Source organism: Petromyzon marinus, chromosome 22 (assembly GCF_048934315.1).
Source record: "Petromyzon marinus isolate PM22_M1 ecotype Great Lakes invasive population chromosome 22, UKy_Petmar_22M1.pri1.0, whole genome shotgun sequence".
In the NCBI taxonomy this organism is placed as follows: domain Eukaryota; kingdom Metazoa; phylum Chordata; class Hyperoartia; order Petromyzontiformes; family Petromyzontidae; genus Petromyzon; species Petromyzon marinus.
Window position 1 is genome coordinate 12,522,791 of NC_133688.1, and position 13,612 is coordinate 12,536,402.

The window sequence follows — 13,612 nt, forward strand, 5'->3', positions numbered from 1 at the left end:
ACATTTGCCGAGGCCTTGCTGAAAGGACTCGTAGACCGTTGAAACTGGTACGAGGCGGTCATGTATGAAATAAATTAAAATGGATTTTAATTTCAACAGGTGAGAACCCACGGAGATGATGTATTTGAAAGGGTGGCCTGGCTCGATAACGGACGACTGTGCAGTGCATTTCACAACTAAATGCGTACAGAGCTAGGGATCACAAAATAATTAATCACACATTGTCACTGCATGCAACGGCAGATCATAATAAGGTACTAGCAAATGCATTCAATACACTGGATTAAAAAAGCAGGCTGCAAAATTAAATTAAATTAGGTAGAAATGCAAATAGAATCAAATGCACTCAAACTTTACAAGTTTGTCAGAGAAGCCCAGTTTTCAGAGGATAGGGCTAAGGGTCACCATCGACAAAGAGTTTATCACCTCAATAGGCCTCACCCGAACTAAACTGAATTGTTAACTGGAGAAGGGATGCCCCGTGCCTCCAGGTTTGCACAGCATTGTGAGCGAATGAGCAGTCTACAAAACTGGTATTAACTTCTGCTGCCATGTAGCAGAATTGTGCCTCGCCATATTTAAAGAGTGCAAGGGTTTTGAGCCTGACATGTTAAGAACTTGGTGTCACATCTGTTCCAATTGCTTTGAAAATAAATTTAGCCTGTGTAGATCACATACCTGTCAACCCCTTATCAGTGCCTACCTTATCATACCTTATTGATCACCTCGTGCCCTTACACATCTCAACTTTCCTCCCATCACAAGGGAGAAACACAAACAAATAGACAAAAATTATGTTACTAAAACACGTTTTGTTTGCCCGTATTAAAACGGCTGTACGCTGTATAGACCTGAAAACTCAATTTCCATGTACAAGACTGCGGCTAACCCGTATGGGTTGACAGGTATGAGATCTCTCCGCCGGGATAGTGGGAGCTAACCTGATTTAAAGCAGAGGTCACAATGGTGGATGGAGCGACCTTCGCTGACAATCACTACTAATCCACCGTATATACGAATCTCACAGAAGGCGCCCGAGCTGATGGATGAAATGGAGTATCCTTTCACAGGAGGCTCTCCTCGAACTGACTGGACGCTCCGTTACCTTTCTGGATGGCCGACAGCTTTTTTTTCCACCACGGCTTGCTTTTGTCGGACTTCTCATCATCACTGTCCTTTCTGTCATCAGACTGCCAACACGAGACGACAAGACAAGCCGGTATTGCACAGGAATACTCGCATACAAAAAACACAACGCATTCACCCCTAACCTTTCCTTCCTGGGTATATAGGACGCAGCTGAGTGGGATCATCAACATCAGGATTTGCTTGATTTTATTTGCTTATTACAATGCAAATTATATTTTGATTTAAAGCTTTCGTGACTGCAGTGCTTCATATTCTTGGTTCTTTTGGTAAAGTCACGTTGAAGGGAAACAATAAAATAATAAAATATATTTAAAACAATAAAATTCTCACGACGTTTCGACTGCAACACAAGCAGTCATCATCAGGTGTGAAAACCAACGGCAAGAACATTTTATTGTTTTATATATATTTTATTGTTTCCCTTCAACGTGACTTTACCGAAAGAACCAAGAATAATGCAAATTATATTTATCTGTATTTTATTATACATATGCGGTCGTTTATGAATCCACTTCCGTGTCATCCATTGGGGTATGTTTAACAATACTTTCCCACGCTGGTCATTGGGAGTCAGTGAAAGAGGGGTAGAGAGAACAGTTTATATCTTACGCGTCACTGAGCTTAGTCAAGGTTGGGACCCCAAGTGAAGTTCACGAGCCACTATGCCACTGCTCCACCACTATACACCGTGTTATTACAAGAAAACTATTTAATAGGCTACAGTTTCAGGAAATGGTCTTTCTTCAGTGTAGAGAGAAAACCGAGAGATTCAGAGCAGTCCACTTGTCAACTTGAACATTAAGGCCACACCGTGTGAAGTGCAAACTCAAATTTGCACGCACGTCTCTACTACCCCGCGAACTGCTAAGAAGACATTGAAAAAAAACAACAACACAAGGCACACGACGTCTCGGCCAAACGTAGTCTCGGCATGCCAACGGCGGACGCACCTGGTCCGAAACAGCCGCGAAATGGCCCCCGTCATCGTGCGGCGACTCGGAGGGCAACAAGCCGGCCATGTGACCTCCCGTGCCCGCTGACCCGGACGACAAACCGGACGCAGAGCCGACGCCCGGGCCGGACGGCTCGGACACGCTGTTGCGAGCCTCGGAGCCGAGAGGGAGCTCTCGACCCAGCTCTTCCCGGCCACCGCCGCCGCCGCTCGCTCCACCGCCGCCGCCGCCACCGCCACGGCGGATGCCCCAGTTCGAGGAAGAGGCAGCCAGCATGGCTTCATCGCCTGGACCAAAAAAAAACAAACATCGGAGTGTCTCCCTGCTCATACATGTAAAGGATTGCGATCTTATGTGTTGGCCGCCGTCAACACGTGGTGGTGATTCCATATTCTTATGGCCGGGAACAGCCTCCATAGGACAATATCATCCATAATGTAGGTTTTTTGGGTTAGATCGCATAAATAAAAATGTCGTTAAACCCGCCAACACCTGACCACAGCCAATTAGTTAGGTTTGTAAATCCACAATATTTATTGGCTCTCCAGCACACTGCTGTGCTGTACTAGTAACGAATTGGCATGTTCTGTTTACGTGACAAACCTTACTAATTGGCCGTGTCGGATGGTGGCGGGTTTAACGACACATTTATATTTACGTGATCTAACCCAAAAAAACCTATATCATAGGGATGTCCATTGTTGTCGATTTTCCGAAATGTGGTGTGAATTTTCTGATAACTGGATGAATGATGGGCTGAGTTAACCCTAACCAAGATTTGCTCTGATGTCTTATTACTATGGGTTTTAACAACATTTTTACTTTATGAGTGAAGATGCTGATTCAGGATTTTTATTTTCCGCAACTGATGGAGCAATGGCATACATTAAAAATTACTTTTACGCAATACTCTATTAAGACTCAATCTGACCCACGATTAATGCAAACACGTGGATATGAAGACAACGTTCATGAATCATCGCCGAGACCGTGAAATATGTAACACTAAACCAATTGATGCTCGCATCATTAACTAGAGCAACGTAGTGACGGCGGTGAGTATGTATGTACGTAGTACTGCTCTCGCACCGTAACGCAGCCAACCATGCTAATCGGAGGTGCGGGGGAGTGAGGTGTGGGTCTGCTACCGGCGAAAGTGGTGCGCTTGGTCCAGGCGTGGTGAAGGGAGCTCTCCTCCGAGTTGACGGGCCTTCGCGACCAACTCAGGGAGGGCCCAACCGCGTCCTCGCCACCCGGGCCCCTCCGGGCCGCGCTGGCCAATCCCTGGCCCAGAGGCGCTCCCAGACCTGCTGGGCGTGCGGGCGTGAGTGCAGGCGAGAGGCCAACAAGGCTAAGACAGCTTTCCATTGTGTACCTTTCCAGTGACAACGTCAGGCAGGTAATGATTAGCACACCACGCTCAAGCTACGTGCAACAATTAGTGCATGCATGTAACAATCATCAATATATGCTACGTAAAATTAATGAATCTTTTTTTCTTCTTGGTTCTTTCGGTAAAGTCACGTAGAATGAGAATAAAACAATAAAACAAAATAAGACAATAAAATTCTCACGATGTTTCGGCCACAACACAAGTAGCCTTCTTCAGGTGAGGAGAGACAGGTCTGTATGGAAGACAGAGCTCGAATACAGACCTGTCTCTCCCCACCTGAAGAAGGCTACTTGTGTTGTGGCCGAAACGTCGTGAGAATTTTATTATCTTATTTTGTTTTATTGTTTTATTCTCATTCTACGTGACTTTACCGAAAGGACCAAGACGATGAATCCTTGCAGTCACGAAAGCTTTAAATCGAAATACTGAATCTTTGTTATCTATTCCACCGGAAAAGGCGGGGGGGGGGGGGGCTAAAGGGACAGTGGGGAGGGTGGGGCGTGGGGTAGGTGAAGTTGACATGGCAAAATATGCAGAAGATTCGGATGAGCAAGCTTGGGGGTTTATGCGAATGGAAGAGCGTGCGAAGCCACTGGCTGCTTTGTATTTCTGAATATTCAATGCAAAGGTTACATTGCAGCTCATGGAACAAATGACGCAGAACTAATTTGCCAAGACAAGGGAGATTTTTAAAGTTTACAAAGACGTCCTTTAAATGCTCAAATAAGCGCACGCAAGAGGCATACTTTTAGTTGTGAATTTCTGCTACTTAGAACTGGAAACCTCGTGAGAGCCTGTTAATGATTATCTGTTAAACGTTGAGTGATGAATAATCCTCGTTATATTCCTAGTTATATATGCAAGCCAAAAGTGTGCCAAACCAGTAGACGATGCACGCCTGTAATCCAGTGCTTTGAACGCGGGGTTGGTGGATTGTGTGGAGACTATTGCGCATGCAAGTCTCCCATCAGCAGTGCTTCGAGGTGGTCAATCTATCGTAGTAAAGCAAGTTCATTGCTGGGAAGCTATTTGTGCAGAGGTTGCTATCCCCCAAGTTTCCTCCAGATTACACCAGCTATTGAGACTCAAGTGAGACATTGCCAAGTAAATAAAGGACAAATTATTATGAATGAATGTGCGGCGGTGTGATTCAAGTGCTCTATGCGTCATCAAAAGGTCACGAGTTCAAATTCCATTCAGGAGTACAGTTCAATACGTGTACCATTTTGCGGAAAGCCACAGCGGTCATGTTACAGAGAAACAGGCTCCACCATAGGACTGTGCAATTTATAGTAATGGCTAAGGGCTGCTAATGGCAATAAGCACCACCTCATGCTCATTTGTGCAGAGGCACTTTTACACAACTGATTAAAAAAAAAAGAGTAAGCAAATTAATTCGGCCCTCGTCTCTATGGGCTCTCGCTCGGTTACTAATAAAGGCAATCTCTCAATCTGTCTGGCCGGGCTAACGTGCCCCGCTCCGTCTCGCTGGCACCGTCGCACTACCGATACGCAAACGTACTCGTGCTCCGCGGGTAGCCGTCCCGGCCAGGAGGCCCGCCTGTCCCCTCCGAGCTGCGCGGCCGCACGAACTGCGTGAAGCGTTCCCGCACGGTCTGCGGCCGCTCGAACGCCGACTTCCACCCAAATGGCCTTTGCGCCGCAACCACCGCCGCCTGCTGTTGCTGTTGGTAGTGGTGATGGTGATGCTGGGGTGGCGATGGCGCCGCGGGGTGAGGCATCGCCGCCTGCGCAGCTGCAGCCGCATCCCCGTCGCCCTGCTGGTGATGCTGCGTCTGGAAGTGAACTTGCGTCTGTCCCGAGCCACCGTGCAGCTGGGGGGAGAAGTGCACCTGCGATGGCGTGAACTGGTAGGGCTGTTGCTGTTGTTGTTGCTGCTGTTGCTGCTGCTGCTGCTGTTGCTGCTGCTGCACCTGCTGCGACGGTTGCAGTGGCGGCAGTGGTGGTGGCACGAAGCCACCGTAAGCGCCCGGTGCCCCACCAGAGGCAGCGGCGGAAGGAGCGTCGCAGAAACCACCGGGCGCAGTCGGGTGCTGTCCCCCGTGCCCGGGCTGCCCGTCCCCCCCGCCGGCATTGCCGGCTGCATCCGCGAGGAATGGCTCGGACGGGGATGAGTGCTCCGGGCGCGACACCTGGATCCTGGGCCGCACCACGGGTGGTCCTGTCTCGTGACGACGGCACAAAGCACAGCTTTACAAAAAGGAAGAAGACGCAGCCCAAGAAAGATTGAGGAGCTATCTTCTGATGGATATGTATGTCGTCCGATAAGCATGTTACGGTGGCGCCAATTAGTTTGCTAAACTCAAGTTCTCGTGTGTACGATACTGTACCAAATTGTGAGCGCTAGAATGGATTCATTACGATTCATGCAAATATTTAATGAATGTTACTTTTAGGCAAACTGTTTAAGTGATAAATAAAAAAAATGAGACACAATACAGGTGAGATGGTAAAATCCAAGACAAAAAAGAATCAACAGAACACCTACCCTGAATCGTGGCAATTCATACAATTGCTAGGAGGTGAATCTTATCATAAATAGGACCTAAAAATGTGTGTCCCAAGCTCTCCTAACACGCAATTCATACTCTTAATGATAAAGACTTTAAAATAATTGTGAAGATGCTTAAGTAAGTAACGGCCCTGCATTGACACTTTTTTAAATGTACGCGTGACATCGGGGTAATGTCACGGCCGGGTTATAATTGCAGCATCTGACTTATTTTAAAGTAAATTATCTCTTTAACAAAGCTCCAAACTGGTTTAGGACAGGTCAGAACACCCAGGTGTAGTATTATGATTAGAAAAGAAGAGCTGTTTGTGTTTTTTTATGTCTTTATTGGGTCTCCATTGATGGCTTTATCCAGAGGACATCTCATGCGAGGGAATTCTAAAACTTGTTTCTTCTAGCGCAATGGAATAACGCTTTCATTATCGAGTCCAGCTTTCCAAATGTGCTCCATCCAACTCTAATTGACCTCTCTGTCATCAGTTCAGTTCCGGTCAGTAATGACCCTAAGCATACAAAAGTCTGCTTTGTTTTTTAGTTGCGTCCATCCCTCTCACCGTCTGCCAGGTTGAGCGGATCAAATATGGAGAGGATGGACTCGATTTGGGATGAAGAGGAGGTCAGCTGCTGAGGACCTGCACGCACAAGACAAAGATCCACCCCCCCATATAGCCTTAACACTTTTAAGGCAAGTGCTGTACGCGACCACCTACAAAGGCTGGCAGAGAACATGAGGGGTGGTTGGCCAGTTCCACACCAAACCGCCTTTGTGTTTCCCTAGTGATGTTTACACACCGCACCTGGTACTCATTTGAGCCCGAGCCGACCTAGGAGAGGCCCAAGACCCGGTCTGCAGATAATCGTCACTGGTGTTGGTGGCTGTGAGCGGGAATCAAACTCGGGTTGTTGGGTTCGTAGCGCAGCATAGCGCTAACCACTACACAACCCCTCCCCCACTGTAACCTTCACCAACCCACCGACCAGCAACGTATGGTCAAAAAACCCCACAACTTGTAGGACATGGGGAGATCCGCATTCATCCAGCGGTGGATTGACAAGAGGGATTTACAACCAATATCAGAGCAGAGATGTAACCGGGTCGTCTTCTCCTTTGGTATGGCTGATGTAGATGCAGAGCAACTACAATTTCACATTCAGGTGGTCAGGCCAGATAAACGCATCAGGAGCAGCGGAGTGTATCGCCTGTGATGTCTCCTTCGTATTCGTGGATCGGGCATTGCATCGTTATATGTAACCGAGTGACTGGCTCACGACAGTGGGTGGACAAAAGGTGAAGAGGCTGCGGAATGAAAGGACCGAGAGGAAACGCACCGCGCCCAGCCTCCTCGGTCTCGGGGCTCGTCATGGAGTCTTTTCCCCCGAAGTCCGAGTCGCACTCCGAGCGCAGGTCCTCCGTCTTGTTGGGGTTGTCCTCCGAGGTGGCACTGATGCCTGAGAGTCGACACGTTCGAACAAGCGTTCAGCCCGTTCGCTGGCTACTGAAGGTTTGTGCTAAAGCATACAAAAACTGGTCACCACGATAAATTAACACCGGTGATTTTTTTTCATTCGCCTGACCCTAGCTCTGAAATATTGTTTCTCGGGAAGACAATGTATAAATATATCTACTGGTCAAAGGGATCACATAAGCGTTTTGGCAAAGCACTGAAATTACTATTGAAATGTCGATTTCAATTCCCAACTGGGAGTCAACTCATGCCGTCATCCTTCCAAAGTGAAATAAAAATATCTTTATGGAATGTCCACAGAGTGGCTTTGCTCTTTCTGATGTTGATCCCATATACTGCTCATGGGTCCTGCCGACTCCTCTGCCGAAGGCCGCCCACTTCCGCCCTTTGCCTGTATTCACAAGTAGAATATGTATAACCGGGACCGAATCCCAATTTTCACCAGTGGTACAGGACACCGAGACAGCCTTTTCGACACCAAACTGCTTCTGAAATGGAACCGTTTTAAGTGCCAAACTAAACTCTATATGATGTTTTATACTGGTAGGAACGAAGTTGTAAACTGAGTGTACCAGCCTGCAATAGATTAATGTGTCCGTCCGTCCGTCCCCTTTCAATACTTTAACGAAGTGAAAAATTCCAATGTTCCTACCAGCCCACCCTGCAGGGACCTGTTATTAAACACCGAGCTAAAGCGGGGTATTTTTCAGCTCTACCATTCAGCCACCAGGCCGCCTGTAGAATGTAATTTCAAATGACAAATCTTTGCATCTTCAACGGCCTTACCCGAGACGACGCTGAGGCCAGGAGTGCTGGGCCTGGAGCTGACCTCCCGCACATCCGTGTCGTCTGACACCGAGCCCAGGCCAGAACAGCTCTCCAGCTCCTGCAACCGCTCCTCCTGCTTCAGCTCTGTCACCTCTGTGAGGAACACACAGGACAACAAAAGAGTGCTGTAAGCAATAACCCTTGAAGACCGGCATGGCACACAAGTAGTGTGATGTGGCCAGCACCACATCAGGCTACTATTTGTCTCGACCGCTCATTAAACTGCACCAAGTACTCTTTTTAGACCGAGGCGACCTAAGGGAGAGGGGCCCAGGCCCGGTTCCGATGCCACCGACGTTAGTTGTGGCCACTCGCCACATATTCATATACACGTGTGCATACACGCTCATCCATGCAAGCACACATGGAAACACAAAATCATAGGCACGCACGGTCAAGTGCTGGCACACTAAAACTAAGCTCCTTGCCCGCTGAACTCGCACCGAGCACCATGAGTCGAATTTACCGAGGGGCTTCCAGTGCAGAGATCACGTGAGTGGTGATGGGGGACGCCCAGAAGTGCCTGCCCCTGATGAACTCCTCTCCCGTGACCCTGGGCACGGGAGAGGAGTTCATCCATACGGAGAATGACAACAGCAGGCCGAAGGTAAAACACAACAACAGCCGCCATTCACCACTAAGTGGTGACTTCACCACAATGCTTGTACCACGCGAGGTGCACTTTGAGGCCACGTGAAGCATCCAAGGCTTGCTGCGGAGAGGAGGTCACGGGACAGAGCCAGGTGCCATGGGTTGACCGACTGAGATGACTGGCGGATGCACCCTACCGCGCCAGGTAAGACATGGGTGTGCTCGCGTTCACGCATTCACGCATTCACGCATTCACGCATTCACGCGTTCACGCGTTCACGCGTTCACGCATTCACGCGTTCACTGGCGTGCCCGTGTACTCACCCGAGTCGCTGGCGAGCACCTCGACGCTCCACGCCTCGCTGGTCGTCTCCGACATGGCGGATCCCGTGCAGCGCTCCAGCAGCCCCGAACCGGGCAGCCCCAGCAGGTTCCCGAGCATGCTGTCCGCCGCTGTGCCTGCACGCGCGCACCACCACCCCCCCCCCCCATCGCACTCCGAGTCACATCCCCAACCCACTGCCGAGAAACTCTACACGAGAGCACGCACAGCTACGAGCACGTGTGTCACTGAGGCGTGATGTTTTTTTAGACGAGCTAGGTTTGAATGTTAGACCCAACCCTCCCGGTTCCCCTCCTCCCCCTTCTCCCTTTCTTTCCCCCCACTATGCTTGTTATCTGTCCCCTTGTCCTTACCCCCTCCCCGTAAAAACGTTCATGTCCCTGCTTGCAGTCCCCACCTGGGTGGGGCAGTGAGCCCAGTTCTCCCCCCGTCAATGGGCCCTGCTGCGTTGAGCTCGGGGCTGCCGTTTACGGAATTTCTGTTCCCCCCCCCCCCACCCCAGTGCATTTGGCGATCGGTGCTTGTATCGGGCTCGCATTGAATCAGTTCTGTAGGATAAGATCATATGGAGTAATATGGCACAGTGCTCTGATATGTTAAATTCTGCTTTGCACAAAGCTTGAATTCGCCCAGTGACTTAATCTCAATCTGCTGAAACAATGACTATGCGATGTCAATAGTCTGCGTTGGTGAAACAATGATCCCCCATATAGCCGTAACAGACTGTTGTTGCAAGTGCTGTTAGCGAGCACCTATGAAGGTCGGTACGGTACACGAGGGGGGTGGGTGGCAAGCACCACGTCCGACTGCATTTGTTTCCCCAGTGGCAATCTTTTTACACAGCACCAGGTACCCATTGAGGCCGAGTCAACCTCGGTGAGGCGCAGGACAGGTTCAGATAATAGCCACTTGTGTTGTCCATGCGCGGGAATTCAACTCCCACCAGTGAAACGCACACACGCACGCACGCACGCCCTCGCTCGCTCGCTCACAACCACAGTCACGCACTCACCGGCGATCTCCTGGAGCCGATCCTCGTCCGGGTTCGGGTCGAAGTCGCTGCCCACGACGTCGGTGCTCCACGTCTCGCTCACCGTCTCCGAGATGTCGCGGTCATCTCCGAGCCCCATCATGTCGCGGATCTCAAACTTGCGCAACTTGTCATCCAGGTTGTCCTGCGTCGTGGCTGCCGACAATGGGGAAGAACAATGGGGAGGGACGCATCACCAACATCATCATCATCATCATCACTAAATTAACCAAAAATTGTCATCTCCCGAATTCCCTGCCATCTTCCGACCCATGGCGGTGGCACGCGAGTTGCTTGTTCATTCACTCGGTTATCCACGAAAGCCTCGACGTCAGCCCCGTTAGCCAGAATCAGAATATATCAGAATCGGAATATTTATTTACACCGGAAGAATCTGATGAGCTATAAAGATATTTTTCTTTACATCAGAGATCCACCACAGCCACCAGGAAAGAATAACAGAGGTTGGCGACCACCACAAGCTCCACCATAGGATGAGATGCATTATGTGACGTGCCCTTTATTTACCCAGGAAAGCCTGAAAGAGACTTCTTCAGGAAGGTCCTGCTATGGCAGGGGGTCGGCAAGCAAAATAACAAGAGTCATTTTCTCTGTATTCGATAAAAAACTAAATATTTCGAGAGCCACAAGCTCCACCATAGGATGAGATGCATTATGTGACGTGCCCTTTATTTACCCAGGAAAGCCTGAAAGAGACTTCTTCAGGAAGGTCCTGCTATGGCAGGGGGTCGGCAAGCAAAATAACAAGAGTCATTTTCTCTGTATTCGATAAAAAAAACTAAATATTTCGAGAGCCACAATGCATGTGAATACAAGAACCGCACGGGCACAACGATTTGCAAACGCTGCATTACAAATCATTTTTGGGGATTTTAAACATTCACCATTTGTCTCCATATATATAAAAGACAAAGTTGTGAATATGTGTGTCTGTTCAAAATGTTTAGCGTACTTTCCCGACATGCAACAATTTTTTTTTTGGGGGGGGGGGAGCTCAATAATGCATTTTTTTTTTGCACGGCAAGTGAGCTGTAACGTCAAATCTGTCATGTGACCCACACATGTGGAACCGTAACGCATTGTAGTGTAGTGGTTAGCGCGCCGTGCTACGAACTCGGCAACCCGAGTTCGATTCCCGCTCACGGCCACCACCGGTGACGATTATTTTTACCGGTCCTGGGCCTCCCCTAGGTCGACTCAGCCTCAAACGAGTAACTGCTCTACTGTGTGAACCTTGCCACTGGGGGGACAAAGGTGGCCGGGCGTGGTGCTGGCCACCCACCCCCTCGTGTGCCGTGCCAGCCTTCATAGGTGCTCGCTAACAGCACTTGCCCCCTACAGTCTCACAGGCTACATGGGGGATCTTTGTCTTTATCCTGTGTGTGGCGGGGGGGGCAGCGACTGCGTAGGGATTCGCGCGCTGCACTACGAACCCGGCGACCCGGGTTCGATTCCCGCTCACGGCCACCACCGGTCACGATTCTTTGAACTGGTCCTGGGCCTCTCCTAGGTCGATTCAGCCTCAGCCTCAAACACGTAACTGGTGTGGTGTGTGAACATCGCCATTGGGGAAACAAAAGCGGCCGGGCGTGGTGAATCCAAGTCCCAGGCAAAGCCGGGTAGTTAAGCTAGTCAAATATATTTTTCGATTTAAAGCTTTCGTGACTGCAAGGATTCATCTTCTTGGTTCTTTCGGTAAAGTCACGTAGAAAGAGAATAAAACAAATAAAACAAAATAAGACATTAAAGGCATGTCGTCCCGACAGTTCTGTTCCTTCACCTGAAGAAGGCTACTTGTGTTGTGGCCGAAACGTCGTGAGAATTTTATTGTTTTAGTCAAATATAATTTGGAGGGCTGTTTTTTTTGCAATTATCGTCTCGGGAGCCACGAAGCAGCCCTCAAAAGAGTCGCATGCGGCTCCGGAGCCGCAGGTTTTCTGACCCCTGCGCTCTGGGAGGGGGAAGAGCGGCAGTGCTCACCTTGCTCATGCTCGAGGAGATGCAGAGCAGCCGCGTCGCTGTTGGCGGAGGCGCCGGCTCCCAGCTCTGACACGGACTCGGCCTCCAGGTCGAGAGACGACACCGAGTTGGAGCGGTTCGACGGCCCTGAGGGGTCCGGGTATGCGCACGCGAACACGCCCGAGTTAAGGCCTGCTGTGGCGCTCCAACCGGCACACAACGCGGGGTAGGGAGACGGAGGGGAGGGAAGGAGGGAGGGAGGGAGAAATAACACGTGCGGTGCGTTAGGCTGCTTGCAGTGATGGCAATGACGGGTGCGGCACGGTCCGAATAAATAATTGTGCCATAATAATCCTGCAAACCAAAAATGTCGACAGAAACATGTGCACAAACGTAAATAATACATTCTAATGCGTGCGATTCAACAGCTTAAAATATAAATTTTGATTTAAAGCTTTCGTGACTGCAGTAATTCATATTCTTAGTTTTTTCGGTAAAGTCACGTTGAAGAGAAACAACAAAATAACAAAATATATATAAAACAATAAAAAATTCTCACGACGTTTCGACCATAACTCAAACGGTCATCATCAGGTGTGTCGGTTTGCATAAATTTATTTTTAAAACGGCATAATTTCAACCGAGAAGATGGATTCTATCTTAGCAATCATTGGAAAGATTTGATAAATCATTTCAGTTCTTGATTGATTGTTCACGCTTACAGTGGCTTTCAGACAGCATACATTAAAAAAAAAATTCGTCTCCCCCCTCCTCTTTTCAAAAAATAGATGGACTAGTCCTGGGCAAACTGCCAATCGCTGCGCGTGACGCAAACGTTTTTTTTTAAATAAATAAATAAATCTGCCGTTTTAGAAATAAATTTATGCAAACCGACACACCTGATGATGACCGTTTGAGTTATGGTCGAAACGTCGTGAGAATTTTTTATTGTTTTATATATATTTTGTTATTTTGTTGTTTCTCTTCAACGTGACTTTAGCTTAAAATGTCAAAAAAACTAAATGAAATTGGACACCCCCACGAACATTAGATACGATGTGTATTGTGGGCTGCGGGAGTGAAATGCGTATCCGTCAGTGAACGTGCACGTCGGTGTGCGCATGTTAATACACGAGCAGACCTTCTTCCGTCAATCCCCCAACTGGATGACAGCCTCCCGACACCACATGGACTTTCGAGGGTTATTTGATCGTATTTCATCGCGCGAGGCTAGCGGAGGCCGGTGAAGGCAGGGGAGAGCAGATGTTGGGAGCTGTCTATAATACAACGGTGGATTTTTTCTGCGCTGCCTTCTGCCGACACTTTAGCCCTCGCAGCAGCCTACA

The 13,612-nt window shown here is 49.0% G+C and overlaps 1 protein-coding gene across 5 annotated transcripts in view; it reads right to left on the reverse strand.

The window, feature by feature from the left end:
• GAPVD1 (GTPase activating protein and VPS9 domains 1) overlaps window positions 1-13,612 on the reverse strand; it is a 71,297-nt gene that overhangs the window by 30,391 nt on the left and 27,294 nt on the right. The window contains exons 12-22 of one of the 5 annotated variants that reach the window (XM_032959032.2): window positions 12,288-12,461; window positions 10,269-10,442; window positions 9,238-9,372; window positions 8,281-8,415; window positions 7,358-7,477; window positions 6,583-6,660; window positions 5,430-5,677; window positions 5,018-5,348; window positions 3,251-3,412; window positions 2,100-2,389; window positions 1,106-1,190 (exon numbers count right to left, since the gene is read on the reverse strand). In XM_032959032.2, coding sequence (XP_032814923.2) covers window positions 1,106-1,190; window positions 2,100-2,389; window positions 3,251-3,412; window positions 5,018-5,348; window positions 5,430-5,677; window positions 6,583-6,660; window positions 7,358-7,477; window positions 8,281-8,415; window positions 9,238-9,372; window positions 10,269-10,442; window positions 12,288-12,461 — 1,932 coding nt within the window. Of the gene's footprint in view, window positions 1-1,105; window positions 1,191-2,099; window positions 2,390-3,250; window positions 3,413-5,017; window positions 5,678-6,582; window positions 6,661-7,357; window positions 7,478-8,280; window positions 8,416-9,237; window positions 9,373-10,268; window positions 10,443-12,287; window positions 12,462-13,612 lie in introns of all 5 variants that reach the window. The other 4 variants (XM_032959030.2, XM_032959027.2, XM_032959031.2 and 1 more) reach the window with 4 other exon arrangements.